The sequence below is a fragment of the Phyllobates terribilis genome, unplaced genomic scaffold, assembly GCF_046119375.1.
Source record: "Phyllobates terribilis strain yellow unplaced genomic scaffold, ASM4611937v1 Scaffold_1__5_contigs__length_1240528914, whole genome shotgun sequence".
Taxonomy (NCBI): Eukaryota; Metazoa; Chordata; class Amphibia; order Anura; family Dendrobatidae; genus Phyllobates; species Phyllobates terribilis.
This window is the reverse complement of record NW_027362761.1, coordinates 1161059057-1161084831: the sequence shown is the minus strand read 5'-3', so window position 1 is coordinate 1161084831 and position 25775 is coordinate 1161059057. Positions and strand designations below refer to the sequence as shown.

General features: G+C 41.9%; 1 protein-coding gene across 6 annotated transcripts in view; it reads left to right on the top strand.

Moving 5' to 3' along the window:
* The first annotated feature begins 1029 nt into the window (after window positions 1–1029).
* FGFR3 (fibroblast growth factor receptor 3) overlaps window positions 1030–25775 on the top strand; it is a 93931-nt gene continuing 69185 nt past the window's right edge. For all 6 annotated transcript variants that reach the window (XM_073649099.1, XM_073649098.1, XM_073649097.1 and 3 more), the window contains exons 1-2: window positions 1030–1158; window positions 2784–3023. In XM_073649099.1, coding sequence (XP_073505200.1) covers window positions 2852–3023 — 172 coding nt within the window. In that variant the 5' untranslated portion in view covers window positions 1030–1158; window positions 2784–2851. The remainder of the gene's footprint in view (window positions 1159–2783; window positions 3024–25775) is intronic.

Sequence of the window (25775 nt, the reverse complement as noted above, 5' to 3'; positions counted from 1 at the left end):
AAAAAAAAAAACACATCCATGTGAACGTAACCCAATTACTTTGTTTTTTTTTCATACCTAATTATTTTTTTTCAATGGATTCACTTTTTTTTTGCTATTGTTAATTTTTTTTTTTTTTTGCTAAAAACACCACTGGGAATTAAAGAAAAAAATAATAAAAAAAAGTATAAAAAATAAATTAAAAAAAAACGTAAATGTGAATAACGGCTTTATTTTCAATAAAAAAAAAAAAGAAGAACAGAAGCCATGCTGAGGTCGCCAGATCTTCTGGAGGGGAGCAAAGTAGTATAGTCAGCTGTGCAAGATGTCAAAAAAAGTGTAAAAACTACAACTCCCAGCATGCACTTTACCAGCATTATTTCCTATCACCTGCAGGATATTCTTTTATTTTGCAATTAATACATTTTCAGGATTTTTTTTTTTTTACTTCTTATTTTTACACGCGACTTTCTGAAATAAACCAACCTCAGAATAAGATTTTTCGCAGCTCAGACATCTGCACAGGCAAGGAAGGGGTTAAGGAAGGAGTTAAGGAAAGGGTTAAGGAAAGGGTTAAGGAAAGAGTTAAGGAAAGGGTTAAGGAAGGAGTTAAGGAAGGAGTTAAGGAAAGGGTTAAGGAAAGGGTTAAGGAAGGAGTTCAGGAAAGGGTTAAGGAAGGGGTTAAGGAAAGGGTTAAGGAAGGGGTTAAGGAAAGGGTTAAGGAAGGAGTTCAGGAAGGAGTTCAGGAAAGGGTTAAGGGGTTAAGGAAAGGGTTAAGGAAGGGGTTAAGGAAAGGGTTAAGGAAGGGGTTCAGGAAGGAGTTCAGGAAAGGGTTAAGGAAGGGGTTAAGGAAAGGGTTAAGGAAGGGGTTAAGGAATGAGTTAAGGAAAGGGTATGCAAGGGGGTAAGGAAGGAGTACGACTCCCTCCGGAGGAGACACACGTTTTGCAGTGACGTCACCCCTAGCAGGGGGCGTGTCTGATAGCAGGTCGGAGAGGGCGTGTTCTGCAGCCGATAGAGGCGTGGTTGTGTGCTGTAGCCACGCCCAGCACATTGGAGCTCGCTGTCAGGGGGTTGGAGGAGCGGAGTGGCCGGCACTTTGCTCGTGTACGGCGGGAGGACAGGAGCTGGGCACCCGGAGCTGAGCTCCCCCGGGCTCTGGAGCTAGAAGAGCAGCAGGTAAGGTGCTGGACCCCACTGGATACAATGCACGGAGGCTGACCCCACTGCTGGACTGTGCTGCGACCCTCAGGACCCCATAGCGATGCAGATCCTGGACATTTTTGGGTTGCGATGAAGTTTTTTTTTTTTTTTTGCAGATTTCATCAACCTGGATGTGCAGAGAACTTGTAATGGAAAAAGGTGCAATGAATTAAAAGCAGGGGAGCAGAGGCTTCTGCTGAGGATGGAGGTGGCACTGATGGACTATCAGGGCTCACATGACCCTGATGTCTCTGGGGGTCTCCTGTGTAAGGAGGACCCCACTGCTGGGAGAGTGCATAAGCTAAGTGCAGAAACTGTTACCTGCCTGGAATAAAGCGCCAGTGTGAACTGTGAGCGATCAGTGAGGAGAGGGCTGCAGTACCTGTAGAGAGTGAGCTGTCACCTGAGGGCTGGAGGTGCCATTCTCCAAATCTACAGCCTGATCGCTTCCTCTGGAGCACTGCAACTTTTTTTCATATTTTTTCAGCCATAACCAAAAATATATAATAATTATTAATAATATTATTTTACTTTTTTTTTTTAGTATATTTTTATTTGGTTGTTTTTAGTATATTTTTATTTATTTATTTTTAGTATATTTTTATATTTAGACTATTTTTATTTATTTATTTTTAGTATATTTTTATGTATTTTTTTTATTTATTTGGATAAAAAAAGCACTAATCCTGCCAGACTATTGTCGCCGCTGCAAAAGTGCAATTAAGCATGCTGGGATTTGTAGTCTTACAACAGCTACAATAAGTCTAGGGAGAAGATCCAGCAATTCGCTAACCAGTTACTTGTCCAGGAACATTTCTGCATCTTGCTGTTGCGCACACGACTTGCATTGAAATCTATAAGAGGGAAGGGCGAAGTCACATGCGACCTGCGACTTACAGGCGTAGAGCACATTAGGACGCCCTTTAACATTCAGAAGATGTGATGTCAGAGTATGACATCATAATCTCCATGTAGTCCTATCCTCTCTTTTAGGTCACATTCACACCTTCAGTATTTATAAGCTAAAATCAGGAGTGAAACAATCAGAGGAAAAGTATAATAGAAACACGTCACCACTTACTCATTTTTCACCTTCTCCTGATTTTGGCTTACAAATACTGAACGTGTGAACATGGCCTTAGATCATTCCAGGAACCAAGATCCCATGATCTAACTATTGGCTAGCTGGACACTGGTGAAATAAATCAATCTGACTTTTTGTTCTAAGACCCCATACTTGTATCATACCACCGTGCCACGATCTGTGGGCACAGACCCATTGGGTTTATTCTGTCTGCACATCATTCATCTTTGTATCAATATGTTGCTTATTGTTTATTTTCCTGTGGATACAATGTATCAATGTAGAAAAGAAATACCAATCGCTGGGCAATGAGGCATTCCAGAAATGTGCTGCTCCGCCAGTCCTCTGCCCGCCCTGCTGAGGTTCATTAATGGCAAACCCTGTGTGGTTTAAAGGATAACCCGTCCAACTATTGACCTCACCCAGGCTGTAAACCAGGATGTGGGGCACATGGTTCTCTATAGGTTTGGTGGTTTTCTTTACCAGGCTAATAACTTTACTCTTCTGCATTCTCTAGGTCGGCCAAGGAGACCAGTGCCGGGATTACAGTGCTGAGCCCAAGGGAGCAAAGTATGCGACCAGAGGATGCCTGAGGCTGGAGGGGGCTGCAGGTTATCCCCGTGCCAAGGGATATTAGTGGGAATGATCACCGTGTGGTGCACACTCTGCTTTTTCCTGGTGACAGTGAGTGGAGTGCCAGCTGCCAGGCTTCCCATTGCCCAGCCAGAAGAGGACAAGCCAGAGAGAAAACCAGCAGGTAAGGATACGGATCCACTCTTGGTTTCGCAAACATGAACGTGTTTGTTCGTCTAGGACGGCTTTTGAATAAGGAGGGAATAGAGGGGTTCCCATCTTCCCATTCATCCATCCTATAGATTAAACCGAACCTTGAGCTTCTCATAAGAAATGCAGAATTTGCATGTTGCCCCTGACTTGTACTATAGGAGGTTGGCAGTAGGAGGGGGGCATTGTTTGAGGACACTAATTAATCACTGGTCAAGTTGACTTGCAGATTAACCCCTTTGGTGCTGCAGAGCTATCTTGCACCCCATGCTGGGTTGTTTGTGTATTGAGAGGCCCTAATGTGTGTACAGTACTGTACATTACCCTCCCAGCTGGCAGGGGACCATAGCACACCACAGGGGCAATAATTGCAGGTCCTGATTGTATTATGGCAGCAATCAGAGAGTTCTTGTAGAAGTGGCTATAAATGTGTTTATATGGACACGGTGACACCTTGGATTGTGCATCATGGGGCGGACCAGCTTTCACTATGTAGCAGAGCTGACTGTGTTGCTAAAGTCTTCTTGGATAGACAGCTCCCTATATCTAATTGTAGCAGAGCTCAGTTTGTCACTCTTGTGTCATAGGATAAAAGGGGTATAAATATATAGTTGGATCCATGAAGATGTAAAATGCGAAGAGACAAATTTGGCTCTGCTACAACAGAGTGCATCTTGATAAGTAGGAATATTGTAGGTTTACCCGCAGTCCTGTGCAAAACCACAGATGAAATTTGATTGTGCAATTTGAAATATAAGAATTTTGTAGGTTTTGCTTAGTCTTATGCAAAACCATAAATGAGATGTGATCGTACAATTCTAAATATTCAGGATTTTGTAGGTTTACCTGTAGCCCTATGCAAAACCATAAATGAAATGTGATCGTACAATTCTAAATATAGGTTTACCTGCAGTCCTATGTAGAACCACAAATATCATCTAATCTTATATTTGTGACTGTCCAGAAAAATGTAGGTGCACCTGCAGCCCTGTGTAAAAACCACAAATAAGAGTCGTAACTTTCTGAGTAAGCAGAAGGTAGCTTGCGAACATGAAGTGAAGTCCCATGTCAAACCATAAAATGACTAATGTCTGCAGAAAGTAATTTGTCTATTATTTATCTCGGAGTCTGCTTGTGTATTTTGTGTAGTATTTCTAAATATTCAGAATGATGTATATTTACACACAGTCCTGTGTAAGACCCTAAATAAGATTTCCAAGCATTCAGAAAGCTGTAGGTTTACACACACAGTCCTATGTAAACCACAAATAAGCTTTGATCATACATTTCTAAATATTCAGTGTTCTGTTCACATGCAGTCATATGTAAAAACACGAAGACATGCTTGAGCAGTCAGAATATTGTAGGGGTGACTTCAGTCCCATGTAAAACTACAAATTAGACAAGTTCACTACTTTCTGAGTAAACAAACCGCATGATTATATGAAGTCCTATGTAAGGCTATAAATAATGCCCTAGATGTACCAGAGATAAATTTGACTCCTCATTTTGGTGTGGGTTTTCTTGTGGATTTCGAGAAGTACATGTAAAAAAAGGTATTAGATTTTCTTGCAGTCCTATGTGAAACTACAACAAGATATGATGATAAACTTCTGAGCATTCTGATTGTAGTAGCTTCGTGTGCAGACCTATGTAAAACTACAAGTAAGGATGATCGTACCTTTTTTTTATAGTCCTAATTTTGTATATTCACACGCAGCCCTATGTAAAACCACAAATGAGACATGATCATTAATTTCTAAATAATCAGAATGTTGTAGGGTTCAGATGCAGTCCTATGTAAAACTACAAATCAGACTGGGTCAGAAGTCTCTTAAGTAAATAGAAGGTAGTATGTTTACATGCAGTCCTATGAAAGACTAATCATAATGTCTGTTAGTATAGAGACAGAATTCTTTACCTGCTGTCCCATGTAATACGTTTTGTAAATGATGCATGTAATATGGATTATGCGGTATGGTTAGTAGCTCTGCTACTTTCACATTACATTTGTGCTATATCACAAACTCTGCTCTGCTACATCTGTATTCTATATATATATATATATATATTCCGCTATACTGTCAGTTACAGAGACCCGATGCTTCATATCGTGATGGTCTCATTGGTGGCTGAACTTGATCTGGTCCTACTGAAGGTTCATGTGTGGTCCTGGCTGTGCAGCGATGGTGAATTTGCTATGTGGTGCTGTTTTATGTTATACACAGTTTATATGTAATTATTAATGATCTCATAGATGGGATCTACTTGTTGCAAAATGCAGATGAGCTGTTGACTGCTTTCTGGTGGACTGAGCAGCTTGAGGGTCGCACATTGTCCACATTTGGGTACATAATAATAATATTAATTATTATTATTATTATTATTTTTCATATGTATGTATAATATATATTTGAAATTTGGTTTCATTAAAAATGTTTCACCATTTTGCTTTTACAATGTCTTTGCTTCTTTGCTCATTCATCTTTTATGTGCTCATAAATCAGCTGAGAAGAGCCCAGAAAAGACTGATCATGGCCATGACGCTTGTTGCGCTGCTAAAGTTTGCATTATTCGTCATACAAGTGAATCGGGCTGCATTGTTATTTCGGGGGCAGTGCGATTGCAATAATCAAGACGCAAAAATATAAAACTCGGTTGGACTTTTTGCGCAATGCTTGTCGCAGTTGCGGTACCATCGAGGGCGCAGTGGACCCCAAATTTTGGCCGCATGACAGTTGTTGCAACCGTGTAGCCCTAACCTTAGTTACAATCTGTCAGACCATCCTAGCAGGCTCACTGATGGATACTCAGTTACCTCGTTCTACAGGCAGCAATAGACCCACACAGAGGATGGAGAAGGCCATCTGTGCAACATTTTTAATGCAACTCAATTGCAAAAGTGATTATTGGCCCCAAATACATGAATTTAAGTAAGAAAAATGTCTCCAAGACATTCTAATATGCAATTATCATAGTCCCTATTAATAGACCTCGATTCACCATTATTGTCCGATATATCAGTCAGACCATTCATATGGCGTAACAATGCAAAATCTCCAATCGGGCCCCCAACTATCACGGATCTTTAATAGTATTGATCTTCTTACATGGGCCAACGGGACCTTTTTTTGGAACCCCCTAAGCTGCATGGCCTCCTGGGTGCTATTGCATTCCCTGCACCCATCATAGTTACAACCTGACTATTATCAGTAACCTTTGCTCCCATTTTGTACATGATGGGTCCTCAGTACTTCTTTAGCAGGACCCCACTAGTAGTCGTACTCTCACCCCACCCCTAATAGGGCTCATAATGTGTCCGTATGTTAAAAAAATCATTCTCTATTGTAGCTTCAGTATTTCGTGGCTTTTTTTTTGTATTTTTCATGGTATTTTTGGCAGCATTTCACACTTTTTCGATCCGACAGTGAAATATAAAACACTGCGTAAAAAGCGGTTCAGTTTCTGGTGCTTTTTTGGTGCAACAGCCTCAAACTATGGTGTTTTTTTTTTTCCCATAACACTTGAAAAATACAAGCATAAAATGGCATTTAAAAAAATGGCGCTAAATTTAACATAAGAAACTAATTTCGTGGAAAAAAAAAAAGTTTTACTGTGTAAGGAGGCCTAATGCTCTACTGCATCTGACAAAGGTAGGCCTACACACTCCCCAAACGTCTCAAAATTAAACAAAAACCTGTCTGTTGCCCATAGCAACCAATCTCCGAACAGACTTCATTTTACCAGAGATGTTTAACAAATTATATGCTAAGCTCTCGTTGCTGCTGGCAACCAATCGGAGCTCCGCTTTCATTTGTAAAACAGCTCTGGTAACATGAAAGTTGCTTTCTGATTGGTTGCTATGGGGCAATAAATATCAGTTTTGATCAATCTGACCCACTGTCCTTAGCAACCAATCACGGAGCAGCTTTTATTTTACAAGAGCTATTTTGGAAATGAAAGCTGAATTCTGATTGGTTGCTATGGGAAACAAAGAAAAGTTTCTTTCTTTTGAGACAGTTTTTATAGATGAGGCCTAATATCTGTAATGATGGAAACCATGACAGGCAGCGCTGTCATGAAATAACCTCGCTCCATTGTCTGCGCGGGAAAGTAATCCTGCCAGAATCAACGTGATAAAAAGAGTAATTACTGTCTAGCGATATGAACACTTAATGTGTAGCATATTCCCCTCCCCCACCCCCATTTTTAATATTCTTAATTTTTCTTCAGTATGAGCGCTAAGATTCCTCCGTCGGCTTCTTTATTGTATTCTTGTGCCTGCTCTCCATATAGTTCAATTACCCTTCAAAAACTCCATAGAAACTCTTGTTATGACTCCCGCAGGTTCTCTTCACAAGAGTTCATGGTCTTTTTTTTGCCAAACAAATCAGGACTACAACTCCCATCATTACTTGCCATATACTGCTGTAGTGCACTTGGTGGAGGAAGCATGATCTTATTAATTTCACTGTGGAGAAATTATCGCCATCTCCAACTTATGGTTCTTCTGTGGAACTATAACCCCCAGCGTGCTCTGACATGGCATCCTAGGAGTTGTGATTTTGGATCACCTATATCTGCAGGTCTTTAGGGTTTGCTGACATACAGCGTTTATCTGTGTTTCTTCGTCCTTTTTTTGGTGCAGAAAAACCTCAACATTTTTACATTAACGTGTCCCTTACTGGGCTGCTTGCTGCAGTTTTGATAAACGTTTTATATGCAGCAATTCTCTGAATGCTGAGCGCTCTATTATCCCTCCTCCCCCCACATCACTTGATTGGCAGGTTTCTGCCTATGCACAGTATACACAGAAAGCTGACATTCAGCAGAGTTACACTGAGCTCATGAATATGGAAAACTAGATGGCAGCAGCTTTACTAGTCCTAACATCGCTGAAATCTGGATCTCTTCCCCTACACCATGCTGGTGTGTCTGTGTGTGTGTCTGTGTGTGTGTCTGTGTGTGTGTCTGTGTGTGTGTCTGTGTGTGTCTGTGTGTCTGTCTGTGTGTCTGTCTGTGTGTCTGTCTGTGTGTCTGTCTGTGTGTCTGTCTGTGTGTCTGTCTGTGTGTCTGTCTGTGTGTCTGTCTGTGTGTCTGTCTGTGTGTCTGTCTGTCTGTGTGTCTGTCTGTCTCTGTCTGTCTGTGTGTCTGTCTGTCTGTGTGTCTGTCTGTCTCTGTCTGTGTGTGTCTGTCTGTCTCTGTCTGTCTGTCTCTGTCTGTCTGTCTCTGTCTGTCTGTCTCTGTCTGTCTGTCTCTGTGTCTCTGTCTGCAACGGACTTCTCCCGGAACTCTGAATATTCCAACGGACTTTCTGGAGAAGTTCGGAACTTTCAGGTTGGGGTTTGCTCATCTTTATTTGCAAGTTTAAATTTACGTTCACTCAAAGGATGAAAAAAAGTTTTTTTTTTTAAACAGTAACTGTCGCTTTAATTGCTTGTTTTTTTTCCAGTAGTACACATACGATATATTACAAAGTTGCTTCTTTGTATCAGAGAAATCTGCTTCTTCTTCACCTGGATTGATCTACGACTTTCAATTCATGGATAAAATCTGTACTCGATGAAGACAGATTTTCCCATTACCGAAATAGGAGATGGCAGTTGGTGCTTTAAAAATTCTATGGAGAGGGGAGGAGCTAGAGGCGACACATATATTCTGCTGCAAGTTCTCCTGAATCAGTTACAGTTCTCCATAGAACTTTATGAGCACCAACCGTCCTCTTCTGTCTCAGTAATGGGAACATCTGAATTCACTGAGGACACTTTTTACCCATGACCTGAGAATTTTGAGAATAAATGATCATCCTAAGAGAAGAAAAAAGCAGATTTCTCCAGTAAGATATATTATAGTTTTGTATGTTCATGTTTACTACTGAGTTATGGAAAAAAAAATAAATAAAACTATGGTTACTCTTTTTAAACATTTGACTATGGAGCAAAAAACTGAAAATCTATAAAATGTTGTGGTTTTGACTATTTCTTGTTTACATATGAAAATACGCCCTCAGGGCCCCCATTTGTAACCAGCTGGGGTAATGATAGGAAGGCCACACAGTCAGATTTTGCCTATGGATTTGCACATGTAATATCCACAGTGGATTTACAGCACTTGCCGGGGGGGGGGGAGAGATTTTCACAAACTTAATCCACTTTCTGTGGAATTTGGCCCCATGGTAATTTGACTTGTGCTTTGTTCCTGCTGTGTATTTTCATACCTTCCTATGTAGCAGAGTGAAATCTGCAGCAAAATCTGTATATTTTCTAGCCGATTATGTGCCAAATTTGACAGATTTGAAATCTCAAGTATGCTCCTATTCATTGACAGCAAGCAGAGATGTAAAAAATGATGAAGTATTGAAACTTGATGCAAATTCTACCTTCATTTTCCACTAAGATCTTTACTTTAATTGCTTGTACCCTCCCTGCTTCACTCCCGGAACATTCTATAGACATTAGAGCGTTCATTGATCCGGGGAGACATGACATCCTTGTATACATGCACCACGTGGCAATGCTTCTGGGCCTCGCTTATTTTTCCAAGCGCCTCTACGTGACTTTTACCAGAAGTCAATGAAGGGTTAACTCAAGCGCTACAGTAGAAATTGTGATTTTTTTTATTTTTTTTTTAAGTGCTGCAAGATGGATTTAGGCTTTTTTTTTTTTTCCTCCTGTAAGAAATTGGTGTTGTTGCTGCTGCGAACTGCACAGATTGTGTTTATATCTGTCCCAGCGCAGGTGCTGGAGCGTGCACGGTGTTTTTTTTTATAGATTAGATGGTGAAACTTATCGTGAACGAGATGAGATCTCGCTGTGAAATTTAAAGCTGCCGTCTAGTCTGGCTTTTTTAATTCTTAATTTTCATGGATTTATAACAAATTGTGGAGATGCATAATTCACGGTCTATGTAACGTTAGCTTATTGGACAAATCAATTTGGTCAAAATCGTATTCGTTACAATTTTTTTTTTTTTTTGCACATTTCCTGAATTTTGGCTCTCTCATTTGTTCATATCGGGAAAATTACTCGTTTAGTCAGACATCGGTTTGGAGTTGTTATCGAAGGGAAGGTATCCTATCCATGACCCAGAACGCCCCCTTTTGAACATATTGGCATAGCACCTTTTCAAAGCCAGATTCGCCGAACGGTCCAACAAAGGTTGGGACTATTGGTTACTCGGTCAGCATAGGTGATGAGAGATATGTATGTATGTGTGTGTCCAGGGTTGGACTGGCCAACCAGAGAACTGGAGAATCCTCCGGTGGGCCCTGGCTTCTCCTTCAGGAGAGTTCATAGTGCAAACCTCGCCGCTACTATGGGGCTCTTGAATGGGGGAGAGAGGTTGGCCCTCAGAATCAAATCCTCTGGTGGGTCCAATGTTCTTCAGTCTGACACTGTGTGTGTTGATAGGTCAGGGTCATCACCAATCCCTATGAAATGGAGCTAACTCTACTCATAGACATTTGATGCCTCCTTCTCTTTTAGACAGCCCGTAGTCCTACTAACTTTTAGATTCACCTTATAGTTAGCCTAGTTCATATCTTGAGGTTAAACGAACGCCATAGGCAAAATTGAAACTCTGTGTAGTTCTTCGGGGGCGGCACATAAACTTATTTTGATGCTCCTCCCCCGAGGATCTTTACTAGCCAAAACAGCGTATCCCTTTTGGCAGGCGTATTCTTTTAGCAGTTTCCCCATGTACCTTTTAAAAAGTAAGGGTGTCTACAACTCAATACAATGACAATAGGTCATTTCCTCCCTTTTGATGAGTGTTTTTGAGAAAGTGTTAATGCTCTTTTTATAGATTTTGTTCCACTTATCTCAGACAGGATAAGTGAAAATCTAACCTCGATGGGGGATTATCCATCGACCATAATAAATATCATTTTTTTTTTATGGGATCCTCCCCCTTTCCATGACTTACAGGGCAATAAAAATGATATTCATATAATACGTGCCCATCTGTTAGACCACACAAGTAGTATGAGGGTTGACTACATATACTATTCTTATGGTGTTTTATCTGGACATCAGCAGCATCTTCATCTTTTCCTTTACATTTGGTGGAGAATACGGGCAGAGTAAACCTGTAGATTACAGTAAAGGGACGCTGGTTTTGTAGGTACAGAGCAGAGCTTTGCTACGTAACACAAAGACACCTTCTACCCCCGCCCTACTCCATGTAACTTGTACACTATGAAAGGAAAGCTCTCTTAGTGAAATGGTCCGTGTGTTATTAGCTCATTAGTGGCGCTTGTTGTTCAGTAGATTTTATGTTAACAGCCCAAGTCCTTATTTTCCATAAAAGCGGCTTGGAAGGATTTTTTATTTTTTATTTTTTCCCCTAGTGAGCTAATTCTCCACACAGGGCGGCAGGCGAGGTAACAGCTACTGCTTTGTGCTAGCATCGGGCTGCATAAAACACTCATTGAAGGGCAGGCATTCTGGAGGTATGTGCATGTTTGCTAATATGAATGATGCCCATTAGGCTATATAGAAGCGGTGTACACTTTCACATCCCCGCAGGGAAGTGTTCTGCTCCTAGCGAGAGGAAGGCAGATGGTGGGGTTATTATTGAATACAATCCAAGCCAAAACACGGGGGGCCTCATCGGGATTTTTTTTTTCTTGGAACAATGTTAAATATTTTTTTTTTCTTCCTCCCATTTTTTATGAATGAATCCAAGTTGCAGGAGGGTATTTGAATGAGTAATCCGCTATTTAGCTATGATGGAGATGATTAGTAGGGTCAGGGGACCCTTTCTACTTCCTTGAGATGGCGGTCACTCTCTTCAGGATGGAATAATTGTGGAGGGGGGGCAGCGTATTGCGGACCCATGTGCGAATTTTCATTGGTATTCACATAACTGGATGTGAATGGTAGTAAAAAAAAAAAGCAGGGATCAGTATAGAGTTGTTGCCCATGTGCGTCAAATCCTCCATATTTTTTTTTTTTGGGTGGGGGGTTAATAACTAATTATTGGCCTAAAAATCAGTGTAACTGGAGCTAAAATTGGAAACTTTTTGTTTAAACAGGCTGCTAATGCCTGATGAAGGAGCAAAACTCTTGTTCGTCGGGTGAAATGATCTTTTGCACTGCACAAAGAAACCCCATAATTTTCAGCAGCGCAATGTCTCATGCTGTCAAGAATAATGCCAGCCAAACTGAGTGAAAAAACAAATCATCTCGCTGATCCCTCCTGCTCTTGTTCAGTGCTGCCTGGTTCCTCGCTGGGCTCTACCTCTAATGATGTCCCAACACACAGATGTGCGGGGTAACAACTGCAGCCAATCAACGGCTGTTCCAGTCAAGCGCAGAGGCCGGCCATTGACTGTAGCAGTCTCATTTTGTTGTGACGGGGTCTTCATCATTTTAACAAGAAGTAGAGACCAGTGGGGTAACGGGGGGCAGCATTGCAACGAAGACTGTACCGGATCAACGAGGTTAGTATTACTTCTTTGAGATTAAAAAAAATGATAAATGCAATACTTGCCTCACCAATCCACCTCCACTCCCATTTCCTTGCTGCCCCCCATCGGTCTCTACTTTTTGCCCCCCATCGGTCTCTACTTTTTGCCACATTGATGATGTCAACTTTACAGGGACATAATAATGGCAGACTTTGGCTACAGCAGTTACACGTCTGTGTTGAGACATCATTGGAAGTAAAACGTGGCGGGAGGCATACTTATTTTTGGTAGAATTTTTTTTTTTGCCTGTTCTGAACATTTTGTCAGAAAGATAAATTTTGTAAAAAAAAAATGCCCACAATCAATCCACTTTTTGCTTCTATTGGCGTTTTTTTTCCCTGGGATCAGGAGGTCTCCTTTTAAAAAGGAACTGTACCCGGTCCTGTTTTTCTGAAGTGCTTTAGCTTTGGACAATGATAAAACCAATACGTGCTATGTACCTTTCCATGGCTGTTTTTTATTTTCCATCGTTTTATGGTCTTAATATTATCCCATAATCTTGTGTTATTGGAAAGTAAATACCTAGAGAACATTTAGTTCAAGCTGCATCAGACGGATTACTGGAGCTCCGGTCCCTGCGGAGAAGTTTGATAGTTTCTCGTGTTATTGGAAAAAACAAACATATTAAAACTACTATGTTGCGCGCCCGCAGGAAAGATGATCACTTCTAGATCAGTGAGAGTCCTACTGCTGGGACCGCAAGTGACAGAACGGGACACTTTTATTCCCAGTAGAATGGAGCAGCGGTGCACGTGCTCACCCGCCATTTCATTCTTTTTCTGTTGGGCTGCTGGGCTCTGTACTTTGACTTTTTTTTTGGCCGCCCCATAAGGAATGGAAATGTGTTTGCACATGTGCACTATTGGTTTGACTTTAACAGGGCTAAAAGTGCACCAGCCTGATGGTCGGTGTGGGTACCACCAAACTAAAAGTGGTCACCTATCCCGTGGATACGTGATAACTTTGACTTAAAAGAATACCCCTTTAAATAAAAAAAAAAAAAAAAGGTAAAGGGGAGACCACTGCAAGGATCATAATCTGACTAAAGAGCGATGGTTGGAACAAGAACCCGGCTGATTGGATTGAAAGAGGTCCTCTTTGGACAATCAATTTTTTTGAGAAGTCACGTGATAATAAAACAGTGGTGGTGTCCTGCTGCAGTGGCGGAACCTCAATATCCCTGCAGCGCCATCACTGGGAAATTGATGCATTACAACGGTCACGTTGGAACCAATGGGCTGTCCATATAACGGATGGACATGTCGGGTCGTCCAGAGTAAGAGGTCCCGATCTGGTGTTCTCACTCTATAAACTCTGAATTCCCTAATTTCTAAACCAGTTAAGAAATCCCAAAATAAAGTTAATCAGTAAATGAGGCTTTAGTTGTTTTTTTTTTCCAATTTATTTCATACCTTTATCCCAAGGAGCATTGCCTATAGGACGCTCTACACCGGTTGGATCTCCGTAAGAAAATCCCGCACCTTCCAAGAGCTATTTTGGGCAAATGACGTCTTGGCCCTTCATGTCCACATCTCGTTCCTCTCTGCACCTGTCTACTGCTCCTACAGCAGCTTAATTGGCTCCTGAAAGCCAAAAAAACCTATTACATGTTAGATCCAGCAAGTTCCACTACGTCGTAAATCACCAGGGCGTAATATGCAGGTAGTGTTCATCTCTAACGGTGTGGCTCTCTGACGTCGGTGTGCTGGAGAGTTTAGCCTGGGTGTATGATGAGGGCCCCACCGCTTATTGCCAACTGTAGACCCTCCACCTGAGGGCCCTATGTCATATGTCAGTGATGTCATATTGCCCTGTAAATCCCTGTTAATGCCAGTAATCACTGACTCCTGGGAAAGAAGAGCTCCTCTGTCCACTTCTCTAGGCTATGACTAATTTTTATGGGAAGCAACAACACTTTATGGGAAAAGTGTCCTGGTTTCACGGGCAACTTCTCTTAAAAATAAATTGCTATGTGACATCTTTTAGAATATGAGAGGAAGAATTGTAAATATATTAATGGTGTTATTCCCGTCTTCATAAATGAGTATTGTCGGAAAGTTCTTATAAATACAAACAGTTTTGCAATTGACTGCTTATCAATATTTTCATTTGTTCTTGAGATATTAACATGTTTCTTTTGTTTACAGCGCGTTGGCTAGGAGACCCGACCACCCCTGCTAGACAGCAGAACATGCACAGTGCTTACAAGCTCTTTTGTATTGATTTTGAAGCTGGTCTGGGGCGCTCTGTTATCTCCTATGCTAGCTTCAGCGCCGTGCTTACAAGCTACACCACAGTGGTGGTCTGTCTCCTAGGCGAAACGAGAAGTGTTAGTATCTCAAAAACGTCTGAAAATTATAAGAAGTAGTAAATGGCAAAAAGTGCTTGATTTTACAAGCTCTATCTAACAATATCCATCTATGAAGATGGGAATAACCCTTTAATGGACTGAATTGTGTCTTATTGACATTATTATTTTTTAAAGGGTGGTTCCCAGTCCATGATACATAACATAAAGTGGCTTTGGAGAGAGGGTACCTAACCCTGGTTGAACCTATCCCCTTTTTTGGAAACAGGAGGAGAAAATACAGCACTCTTTAGTGGAAACAAAACTTGGATGTGTAAAAATTAAAAATGCCTTTTATTAGTAGAACAAATCCATTAAAAGAAGTCAACACATGTAAAGGAGAACAAAACTGATGCATTTCGAACACTAAGTGTTTTTATTTGTAGTTGGGTGGTCCCCAGTCCATGATGCATACCATAAAGTGGCTTTGGAGAGAGGGAACGTATCACGGACTGGGAACCACCCAACTACCACTAAGAAAACTTATTGTGTTCGAAACGAGTCAGTTTTGTTCTCCTCTCCATGTGTTGACTTCTTTTAATGGATTTGTTCTACTAATAAAGGTGTTTTTTCCTTATACATCCAAGTTTTTTTTCCCTTAAAGAGTGCTGGATTTTCTCCATTTTCCAGCAGAGTGGATAGTTTTAACCAGGGTTGGGTACTCTCTCTAAAAAGCCACTTTATGGTATCTAACCATGGTGGAACCTATCCCCTTTGTTGGGTCTATAGAGGACTTCTCTCTAGCTTCCGTACTTCATAGTTACCTGGATCAGAAAGATTTGAAGACTTTTTTTTGTTTTTCATTCCCAATTTTACCACGTTACCAGTGTCATTCCTGCATCATTTTCCACCATGTGGATCCCGGGGGGGAATGTCTTGATGATATTCCATTGTCACTCATATTAACTTATAGAGAAATTCTTTTTGGGTGATTTTTAGTATCTCCTAGATTTGCCAACTCTTTTGGGAGTCTGGGTAGTCTTCCTTTTCTCCACGGTAAAGTCGGCCATTCATGCCAATTGCATTTTTGGCCCAAAATTTATAGAGGAAGCAACAAACATCAGTCCCTCAGTCCACCACCGTATTTTTGGTGCTCCATCTCCATCTTTGCTTTGGGGACCTTTCTCTTCTTTGTACTTATTTTCTTCTTGCCTGGAGACGAGCTGCATCAAATATGTTTGTTACTTATCACCCTATTGAAATAACATTTATGTGGATTTATTTCAGATGTTATTAGTTTGTTTTCTTTTATTATATATTTTTTTTCTTCATCCACAATTTCTGAAATCCTTTGCTATGTATTCATCATTCTTAGGTAAAATAGCTAGTAAGATATTTATCCCTGAGGTAAGAAACCTTCAGTAAGCGTCTTGTGAAATACCTAGGGAAAGTTTCTCACGGGCATGTTTTAAAAAGAATTACAAAGTTTTTACTTTTTGTCCATTTTGTTGTGATATGTCCTTGAGCGTTATCTTCTGTTTTGAGCCAGTAATTGCCTCTAAGAAGATAATTGTCTTTAAACCTTTTCTTCTCTGGGTAAAATGCATGGAAAATCTTGTGCGGTTTATCTGTGACCCGGTGATTCGTGGAACTTTGTTGATACACTTCCTATTCTTCTGCCAGTCAGAGATGCTGCATTTGGTTCACATAAGGGGGGGCAAATAATTTTTGCAATGCTGTGCACCATGCTCTAAAAATCAACATGTGTTTTTTTTAAGTTTGACTTTAGTTAAATTTTTCCATTTTTAACTTGTGAATCATTTTTTTTTAATTCTGTATTATGAAATAGAAATGCCACAATTTAAGTTTTCCAGTGTTTTGTGGCTACTCTCCTCCACATTAGCTTTTTAACAAATGTTTAAACAATTTTTTTTACTGTTCTAAAATTCCAGGGTTTTTTTAGGGGGGGGTGGGGGTGGGGGGGTTAAACTTAGTTGAAAAGTTTTTATTTTCTTAAATGATTAAAATTGCAAAGTGATTGTAAGAAGAAGCAACTTTGCAATTTACCTCAAGAATTGAGGGATTTTCACTTCTTTTTTTTTATTTTTATTTTGCTAATTACCAAGGTTACCAGCCACCTCTGCAGTCTGATTGGCTGGTTAGCTAGGTAAGGAGTTTGCAAGTCTTACTCTGAAGCTACCTAGATCTTTGGATCTGGCCAGCTTCAGTGTCCATGCGCTTCTCAGGTGCTGCAGAGGCAGGAGCTGGCCTCTGCCTGCAGCGTCGAGGGGGGCCGCTGGCCTCTGCCTGCAGCGTCGAGGGGGGCCGCTGGCCTCTGCCTGGAGCGTCGAGGGGGGCCGCTGGCCTCTGCCTGGAGCGTCGAGGGAGGCCGCTGGCCTCTGCCTGGAGCGTCGAGGGAGGCCGCTGGCCTCTGCCTGGAGCGTCGAGGGGGGCCGCTGGCCTCTGCCTGGAGCGTCGAGGGGGGCCGCTGGCCTCTGCCTGGAGCGTCGAGGGGGGCCGCTGGCCTCTGCCTGGAGCGTCGAGGGGGGCCGCTGGCCTCTGCCTGGAGCGTCGAGGGGGCCGCTGGCCTCTGCCTGGAGCGTGAATCATTTTTACTCAACTCTACATGTAAGGGTCATTGGGAGGACCACCTCAATCAGCACTGAATATCCTAATGGAATATTTAAAAAGTTTTTTTTCTAATCCAGACCAACCCTTTAAAGTATTGATTAGGTATCTGTTCTGTGAGAGCAACTTCTTCTATTCTTAGCTGTCATTACAAAGAGTGTCTCTTGGCTGGTTATCTGGAAGATTAATTGGTACCTTATTATCTGGGGGTCCTGAAGTATACCGGGTAAAAGTCAGAAGGACCATGAATTCTTGAAGTGTCCATGTGAAAGTCTAGACTTGAGGAGCACCAGGGACCCGATGTTGTATCTCCAGCTGATAAGAACTCAAGTGACACTTCTTTCTCTGATAATCTCGCTGAAGTTGCCGGTGCAGCTCAACATCATATTGTTCACACCGGAAGATAAAGCGACGTAAATATACAGTCAGTCATTAGTAGAACCGGTCTGGATGTCACCCGTACTGCAAAAGGCGTCAGTGAAAAGCATCCATAGGATATGTGCACATTTTTTTTTCTGCTGCAAAAACAGGAGGAAATAGGCTGCGTAAATGTGCGCATTTTTACTTCATTTTTTTTCCTATTTTATGTGAATGAATAAAAAAAAAAATGCTGCAAAAAACACAGAAAAGATGTAACCGGGATACCATGACAGAGGGGCCAGAAGATCACGGCATCTGGTTACACAAATCCCTGCACGTATTAGATCTGCTTTACCTTCCTATGAGCAGTGCAGGTTTTCCTTGTTCTGTTATTGCAAGGCTTAAATCAGTTCTGTCTATATCCTGGAGCTCTCCATCCTGAATTGCCTCGGCTGTTCTGTGTTGGCCACTCCTCTCAGGGAGATATATATAGATATATATAATATATCTATAGCGCCAACATATTCTGCAACGCTTTACAATTCAGACAATTTACAGACATTATTGGCACCTGTCCCCATTGGGGCTCACAATCTAAATTCCCTATCAGTATGTCTTTGGAGTGTGGGAGGAGACCGGAGAATACTGAGGAAACCCACACTGGGAGAACATACAAACTCCTTGCAGATGTTGTGCTTGGTGGGATTTGAACCCAGGAACCCAGTGCTGTGAGGTTGCAGTGCTAACCACTGAGCCATCGTGCTGCTCACCTCTTGCACTTGGGAGTTGCCAGTGATAGTTACAACTTCCTGGTTTTGTGGTGAAAGAGAGTTCTGATTTAGTAGCAGTCGGTTGGTATAGTTTACAAGAGATATCTGCATGGATTTGGTGTATTTATCATATTCCTCTCCCATTTGGTTTACCTGTTCCCTTGATTTTCACTCTTTTGTTTTGTGAGTGCATTTGTATGATTGTAGTTTTCTTTTTTTTTCCCTGTCTGTCTTGTTTGTGTTTTCCTATACACTTCTGTTACATACCTCCACTGGGTGGAGGGGACGACAGATCAGCGTGCATATAGGAGCATAGCAAGGTACGAGACCCCAGCATTTCCACCATCAGGGATATTCTGGGGTACAGGGATAGCCTAGGGTCCTCCTAGTGTAAGGGACAGGGAAGGAACCAATTACCGTGGGGAAATCCTGCTACAGTATCGTGACAAAAGAATTGATGTGCCTCAGATTTTTAAAAATGCTTTGGTTCAAATCCGTAAAGGGGGGGGGGGGAGCAGCGCATGCATGAGATTTAGCAAATCTCATTCACTTTGCTGATACTATAAAACACTGCTTTTTTTTTTTTTCCCCGCGATGTGTGAACATACCCTAAATAAGTCAGCTGAACCTGCCAATTTTGGCAGGATCGGCTGATCACCTACTGTGTATGCGGGCTTCCTGACAAGGATCGGGCGGTTAGAATTCAATCACCTGTTCGGTGGGCAGATAAGCCGCTACCTAATTTGTAGGGCCACCTTTGCTTATCCTCCATATTTAACAAGGATCCGTCACAAGGTCGAAAGTGGGCAGTTTTACTTTTCCCACTGCTACCCTGATTTTTCCCTTTTTATTTATTTATTTTATTTTTTATTAAATCCGTCACATGGTTCACGAGATATGGATTTTTTTTATTTAGTGCAAATTTTTATGGTCTTTGCCAAGTGGGCGGTGCTCACTGGGTAATAATTCAAAGCAGCCTAAAGACACGCCCCCGAGGATCATTCCCTTGTAAAGATCGGAACAGTAGGAATAAAATAAAAGCAAACATCGGCCACCTTTTGACTTGGGGACAAGTCTTCTTTTCTCTTGCATTTCCTGCAACAAGCCAGTAGGGGCAATATACATTTGGAAAAAGAATTTTCTGGGAAAAACTGATATATTGGGGCAGATTTGTCTATGAAATTACTGAAACAAAAAGATATGGATGAAAAACTTTCTTCTTTATTTCACTTGATTAAAAACCTGGTAAAAAGGCAGTGAATCCCAGGACTGACCCACGCGTTTCAAACCGTAATGTTCTTAACCTTATGCCACTGTATTTTTGCCGTGGAAAATCTGCAGCAAATACGTCATGAGTGCATTTCCACAAATGCAGATTTTCCATGCACAAAGAAAATCTATAAACCTGATTAAAATAGACTCCAAACCAACCCCCACCTAAAGCTATCTCTACAGACTGACGCTCCATGCCCACCTTTCATCTCTTAATTGATCTTTCACTCCTGAACGAGGTAATTGGAACATATAATTGACGTAAAAACAACATTTTTCCTTTTAATATTCCGTTTCTAAAAAAAAAATAAAAGGCTAAAAGTAGAAAAAAATGTGCTGTCAATTTAAAAGGTGCGTCGACATTGATGGCATATCCTAATTCAATAGTATATAAATCAAGAGGTTACATTATCATTTGCTCTTTCTTATGTCAGTCTTTACTGACGCTCTGGAATTGTATTCCTGGTGCAGAATGATCAGCTATAGCTGATATACCTGATTCTGTACCTTCTTTCTGAAACATATTCTTTAATTTTAAGGGTTTTGTTTGGCTTTTCCCCCCCTTTGGTTATCTATAAATCAGGAGTACAGTTGTATTCTTTGCCAAGTGATCTGTGCTGCAAAGTTAATTGATTTCCATTTAATGAAATGTTCCCTTTGTCATGCACGATTGGCTTTCAGCTCATGAAAGTGAAAATGTTTGCCTTGATTTACAGTCATTATATGATGAAAGCCCGGCGCTGTTCCTCCGCTCTCCCCAGATTGTGTTTCACAAGGGTCCAGAATGGCTCTGTTTATTGCTGCGTTTTCTAGAAAAAAAATAAAGTTCATTGAAGACAGTTTTTATGATGATTTTTTTTTTTTTTAAGAGGCTTTTTGAAGAGTAATTTAACATATAAAATGCAGTACGACCAGTGGGCCTCATTTATCAGAACTGTCAACAAAGGCGTTTGATAATTCTGCTTTTTTAGACTATGTTCATACGTTGCGTTTTTGCAGCTTTTTTTTTTTTTTCTGCATAGTTTTGTCATAAAAACTAAAAGATTTCCTAATACCAGCAAAGTGATTGAGATTCCTGAAGTCACGTTGCACATTTTATTTTTTCAACTCTGCAGCATGTCAGTTTTTGCAGCAGATTTCACCCATAATAAAGAATCCGCAACAAAAACGCATGTAAAAAATGTCCAAATTTTAAGAATTTAATATATGTAAAATTTTGTTTTAAAGAGATTCTGTAAATATCTAACTTATTTTATTTTTTTTAAAACCAGATGTAAATGCCGCTGTTCTCCTGAATCCGTCAATATTTTTCTTTTGCTCCTGCGCCTCTCCGTTCCTGAGATATTGCCCCTTCTTCCCTGTATGTAAAGCTAAACTTTTTGAGCCAAGTGGGCGAGATCCTCTAGAAGGAGCCAATAGATGACTTGAGGGTCACACCCTCTTGGCTAAAAAATACTAGATTACAAACAATGAAGAAAGGGTCATCTCAGGAACGGAGAGGCGCAGGAGCAAAAGCAAAATAACGCCGGATTCAGGAGAACAGCGGCATTTATAATAGGGAAAAAATTACATATTTATGGCAAGTGATGGGTCCTCTTTAAAAGTATTTATTTGTAGGAACAAGTTAATAATTTCCTGGTCATATATTCAGAATGTTTATCCCATTCAGATGGTCACTGGATCCACAACTTTCTTCATCCTGTTTTTGAAGGCAAAATCAACCTAAAAATTGAAGATAAAAAAAATTCTTTTTAGCCGGTATGTCACTCTCCACAAGGAGAAACATTACCCCTTAGACCTCAGTCCAGAGCCTCTCACCTAGCCAAATCAGTCCTCATACTTTGCACTGATGAGAGGCCATACCCCCGAAACACCATGTCTGCAAATTGAGATTCTGATTTGGCTATTGTCCTAAGTCATATTGCACGACTCCTTAAAGGGTCGATTGTGACTTGTAGGATTGCTGCTTCCAATAGGTGGCGCTATAGAGTCCTCTTCCTCTCTGAAGAAGCAATTTGCTTATTATTCTTTTTAGCAGGAAATATAAAATATGGGTACTCAAACCTGTCCGGCTGGGCATTGTACCTGCTGACTTTCCTAGTTTTTTTTTTTTTATACAGATATATTCTGCAGTTTTGACTGAAATGGGCAGGACCTATTCAGATTTGAATAAAAAAGCATTTCTGTGCCATTTGGGTGTGGTTTTAAAAAAGGGGTATGGCTTAATATGGTTTTGGCGTCCTGTGCGGTATGTATGCCCCCCACACAGCCATACTGCTCCCTAACCAGGCAGACACGATTGACTAGTAAATGCCAATTTCATTGCAGAATATATTGGTCCGCAAAGCGTGCCGCACAAGAACACCGTGCCTATTTTAGTCTCATAACATCCGGGTCCGTTGGGTAACACTAGATTGAGCCTCTGATTGACTTATCTCCGGTTCGTCAAGTAAGATGAGCCCTCGACAGTCAATAATTGCAGTATTTTGCATAAAGATCATTGAGACGTGAAAATGGAGACAACCGAAGAGCGGAGAACCTTAACGATGAGGCGAGTAAGAGCGTCTCTCCTGTGGGCATGCTGCTCGCTAATCCTTTGAAATGCAGCCTTTCAGATCTGTAATGTGCTCTATACAAAATCCATTTATGCCGAAGCTCCTTACATCGCAGGAAGTATTGGATGTGTCTGCATTCACTGGCCTTTAATCATGGGATTACCCAAAGGCTCGGAGAAGTAGTCCCATATCCCATCAATGATATCCCCACTCCAGATGCTGCTCTTCATTCATTCACAATTGATTTACTCTCCATATTGCGGAGAGGATGCACTTTCCTGGGAATAGATGACACTGTTAAGAATGGGGGAAATTATATTTGCATTATCCTTGGCTACAACAGACCTCGAAAATACATTTTCTATTTAAAGGGGACTAGCACCCTCAAAAGATTTTTAGCTCACCATATTCGTGAGCGCACGTTCTTCTCCAAGCTAGAGGACATCTTTTTAGATGGGTCTAAAAATGAAATACACACTTGGTCTCCACTTAGGAAAGAATTTCATGTCATCGATGCCATGTATGGAAGGTGGCAGGCTGACTTCTAATTTTAATTTCCAAGCCAGCTTCCTTCTCTGAACTGCTCATTTCCAAAACTAAGCTAGCGCCATTGATACACAGCACTGGTCATGTGCCATCACGGAAAACCCTGTAATCCATCAAACCCAAGCCAAAATCGGTACTTCTGGAACCATTTCTGACATTGATAATGACCATATATGAGTAAGCTGTCTAGTTCAGAAAAATAATTCTCGTACATTATATACTTCACGGAAGCGATTCAGGATCTTCATCTCTTGGCCTAAGCCAAGAACACCGTTTCTTAGATCACATCTTGGTCTGGAGGACCCATTTTGTCCTGCATCACGCATACAACCCATTAATTTAGAATGGGTATTAGATAATACTTATTTTCCACCAAGGCGACGCTGTAGATTCTTGGTTCACTTAATGCAAGGTTTCTCCACAGATCACAGCTGATCAATGGGGGTCACTTTGTGATTGACTTGTCAGGAAACCCGACCAATAAGTAGAGATTTTCCAAAGATTTTCTTTGGAAAAGCTGTCTAACCACTATTTCTCCTGACTCCACCTTAAACCTCTGTGCCATATGTTTTTCTCACCCAGGGGAAGGGGGGGAGCCCCTATGGACCAAAAAGGATCAAACCTGGTGAAGTCAACGTACCGTAGCCTTTTTTCTGCCTATGAGCGGTGATTATAGAAGATGCCAAAACACATCAATCCAGCCCAAATCTGAAGGTTTGGCCAGCATTTTTGTAATGCATATGACTCAAATTTTTGGATTCTGCCCTTGAGCATTTAGTTGCATTTGACTTTCAACCTTTCACCTCTGCCCATTTCATTCTACTTTTAGAACTGGTTTGTCATGAGAGTCCCAGTTCTGTTCATTTCTTTACCTTATGAATTCGCAGGATAGCCAAAAGCGATAAGCAATCATATCTGACTTGAAGCCGAGTCAAAGGTGATGGCAAGGAACCCAACACAAGACGAAACGGCAACATATGAATGGCACTGAACGCTCTTCTGCAGTCTGTGAGGACATTAATATCTTGACAGAAACTGATGTTTTAGAACTGTGCGAATATCAGGCTTAATTTTTCTTGCCAATTAATGAGAAGAAAATGGCGAGCTGTCAAGAGTTAACGCGCCTAAGTGTGCTTAATAATAATATCTCACTTGTCCGTAATTCACTGTAATTAAGACAAATTGCAACCACAATGTGTTAGAAATGTTGACTGTGACCTGTAAAGTGGCTGGAGTCACACATGTCTTTCGCCATGTGTGGAATTCCACCCCTTAGGAAAATCGCCAACCCTGCGTATCATCTCTTTCGTTGCTACGTTCTTGTCTTATGGATGGTATTTTCTTACTTGCAAAATTTCTTCGATGAGAAAATAACATTCAATTCAAATCTAGAAGTTCAATCTGTGTCTTAAAAAAACAAACAAACAATTTAAATTAGAAAATCCGACAGCATGAATGTTTAATAGAGATGAGCAAAATAGACTTGTGGTACCCAATTCCGACCTTCTAGTCCGGTTCTTATTTTTTGCCTCCGTACTTCACCTTTGTGGTTGATCCTTGGCCCAACAGCTCCATAGTCCCCCCACAATGACACACGTCATGACATTGTGACACCCCAGGGGTCTGGTTGCCACAGTGATAGAGATATTACGTCTGAGAGCAGGTGGGAGGTCCTTTGGTCAGGGATCCTGTGCATGCCACACCTCCTGCCCAGTCTTGGGAGGGGAAGGACTTCCCCTATATAAACCCGGGGCTGAGGCAGAGTTAGTGAGAAAGAAGACAGAACAAGAGTAGAGAAGAGAAGCAGCATAGCAAGAAACATCAGGAGCTCTGTGGGAAGCAGTGTTACAACGAGTCAGGGGCTGGCAGCTACAGAGCTCGCCCTGACTGAGAGGATTTCTTACCGGACCCGGAGTCCGAGGCTGTGGGGACTAACTCCTACCCAGCAGCAGAAACCGTCCGGCAGAGGATTTCAGGTCCTCTGGCCCAGAAGCCCGAAGGCACGGTCACACGCGTGGGACCAGCACCGCCATCGTGGAGCGGAAGCCATTAGAAGGCCCCGAGTCACCGGCCATACGGGTGAGCACCACACGGTACACTCAGGGACGTGGGCTACTTATTCCCGCCTCTAGCAAGGTAGCCAAAAGAGTACAGTTAGTTGGGAAGGCCTACAACTCCGCCTGGCCAGGGGAGATCCCATCTGCTCAAGGACTGACCAGGCCCCTATCACTAGCAAGTACTCCGGGAGGGTCTATCTTTGTCACCAGTAAAGACCCTGAACTACACCGCACCGTCTCTGAGTGGTTCCTGCTACCCCCATCATCCACGTCGGCTGCCCTGAGGCCATACCCCTCCCGTTGGGGGTTATACCATCCACGCTGCACCATCCTTCCACCGGCCTCAGCGGTCTGCCCTGCAGCGGCAGCTCCATAGCTGCATTCAACGGGTGGCGTAGTCACCAACCATCTACTGCTAGTACATCGCCGCTCCGTTTGACTCCCTGGGCACGGACCGGGTCGCCGCCACGAGACTACAACCCTCAAGAGATCCGGCTCCGGGTAAGCTCCCGCGTGCGCAACGCAGCGCGACACAGGCCCAGGGGCGCGTCAACATCACTGGTAGTGGGTTCACTTCACAAGGTGAGCCCAATAAGTCCCAGGTCTGGGTGGGTACACCGAACCCGGATATTAGTGCAGATGGCACATGGGGAGCGATGACATGACACATTCGGGAATCTTGGGAGCAGCAGGACGGATGAAATGAAGTTAGCAGGGCTGCAGGGATAGATGCAGGTTAGCATGGTGTGAACTACACCAAACTAGAAATTCGAATTACACCA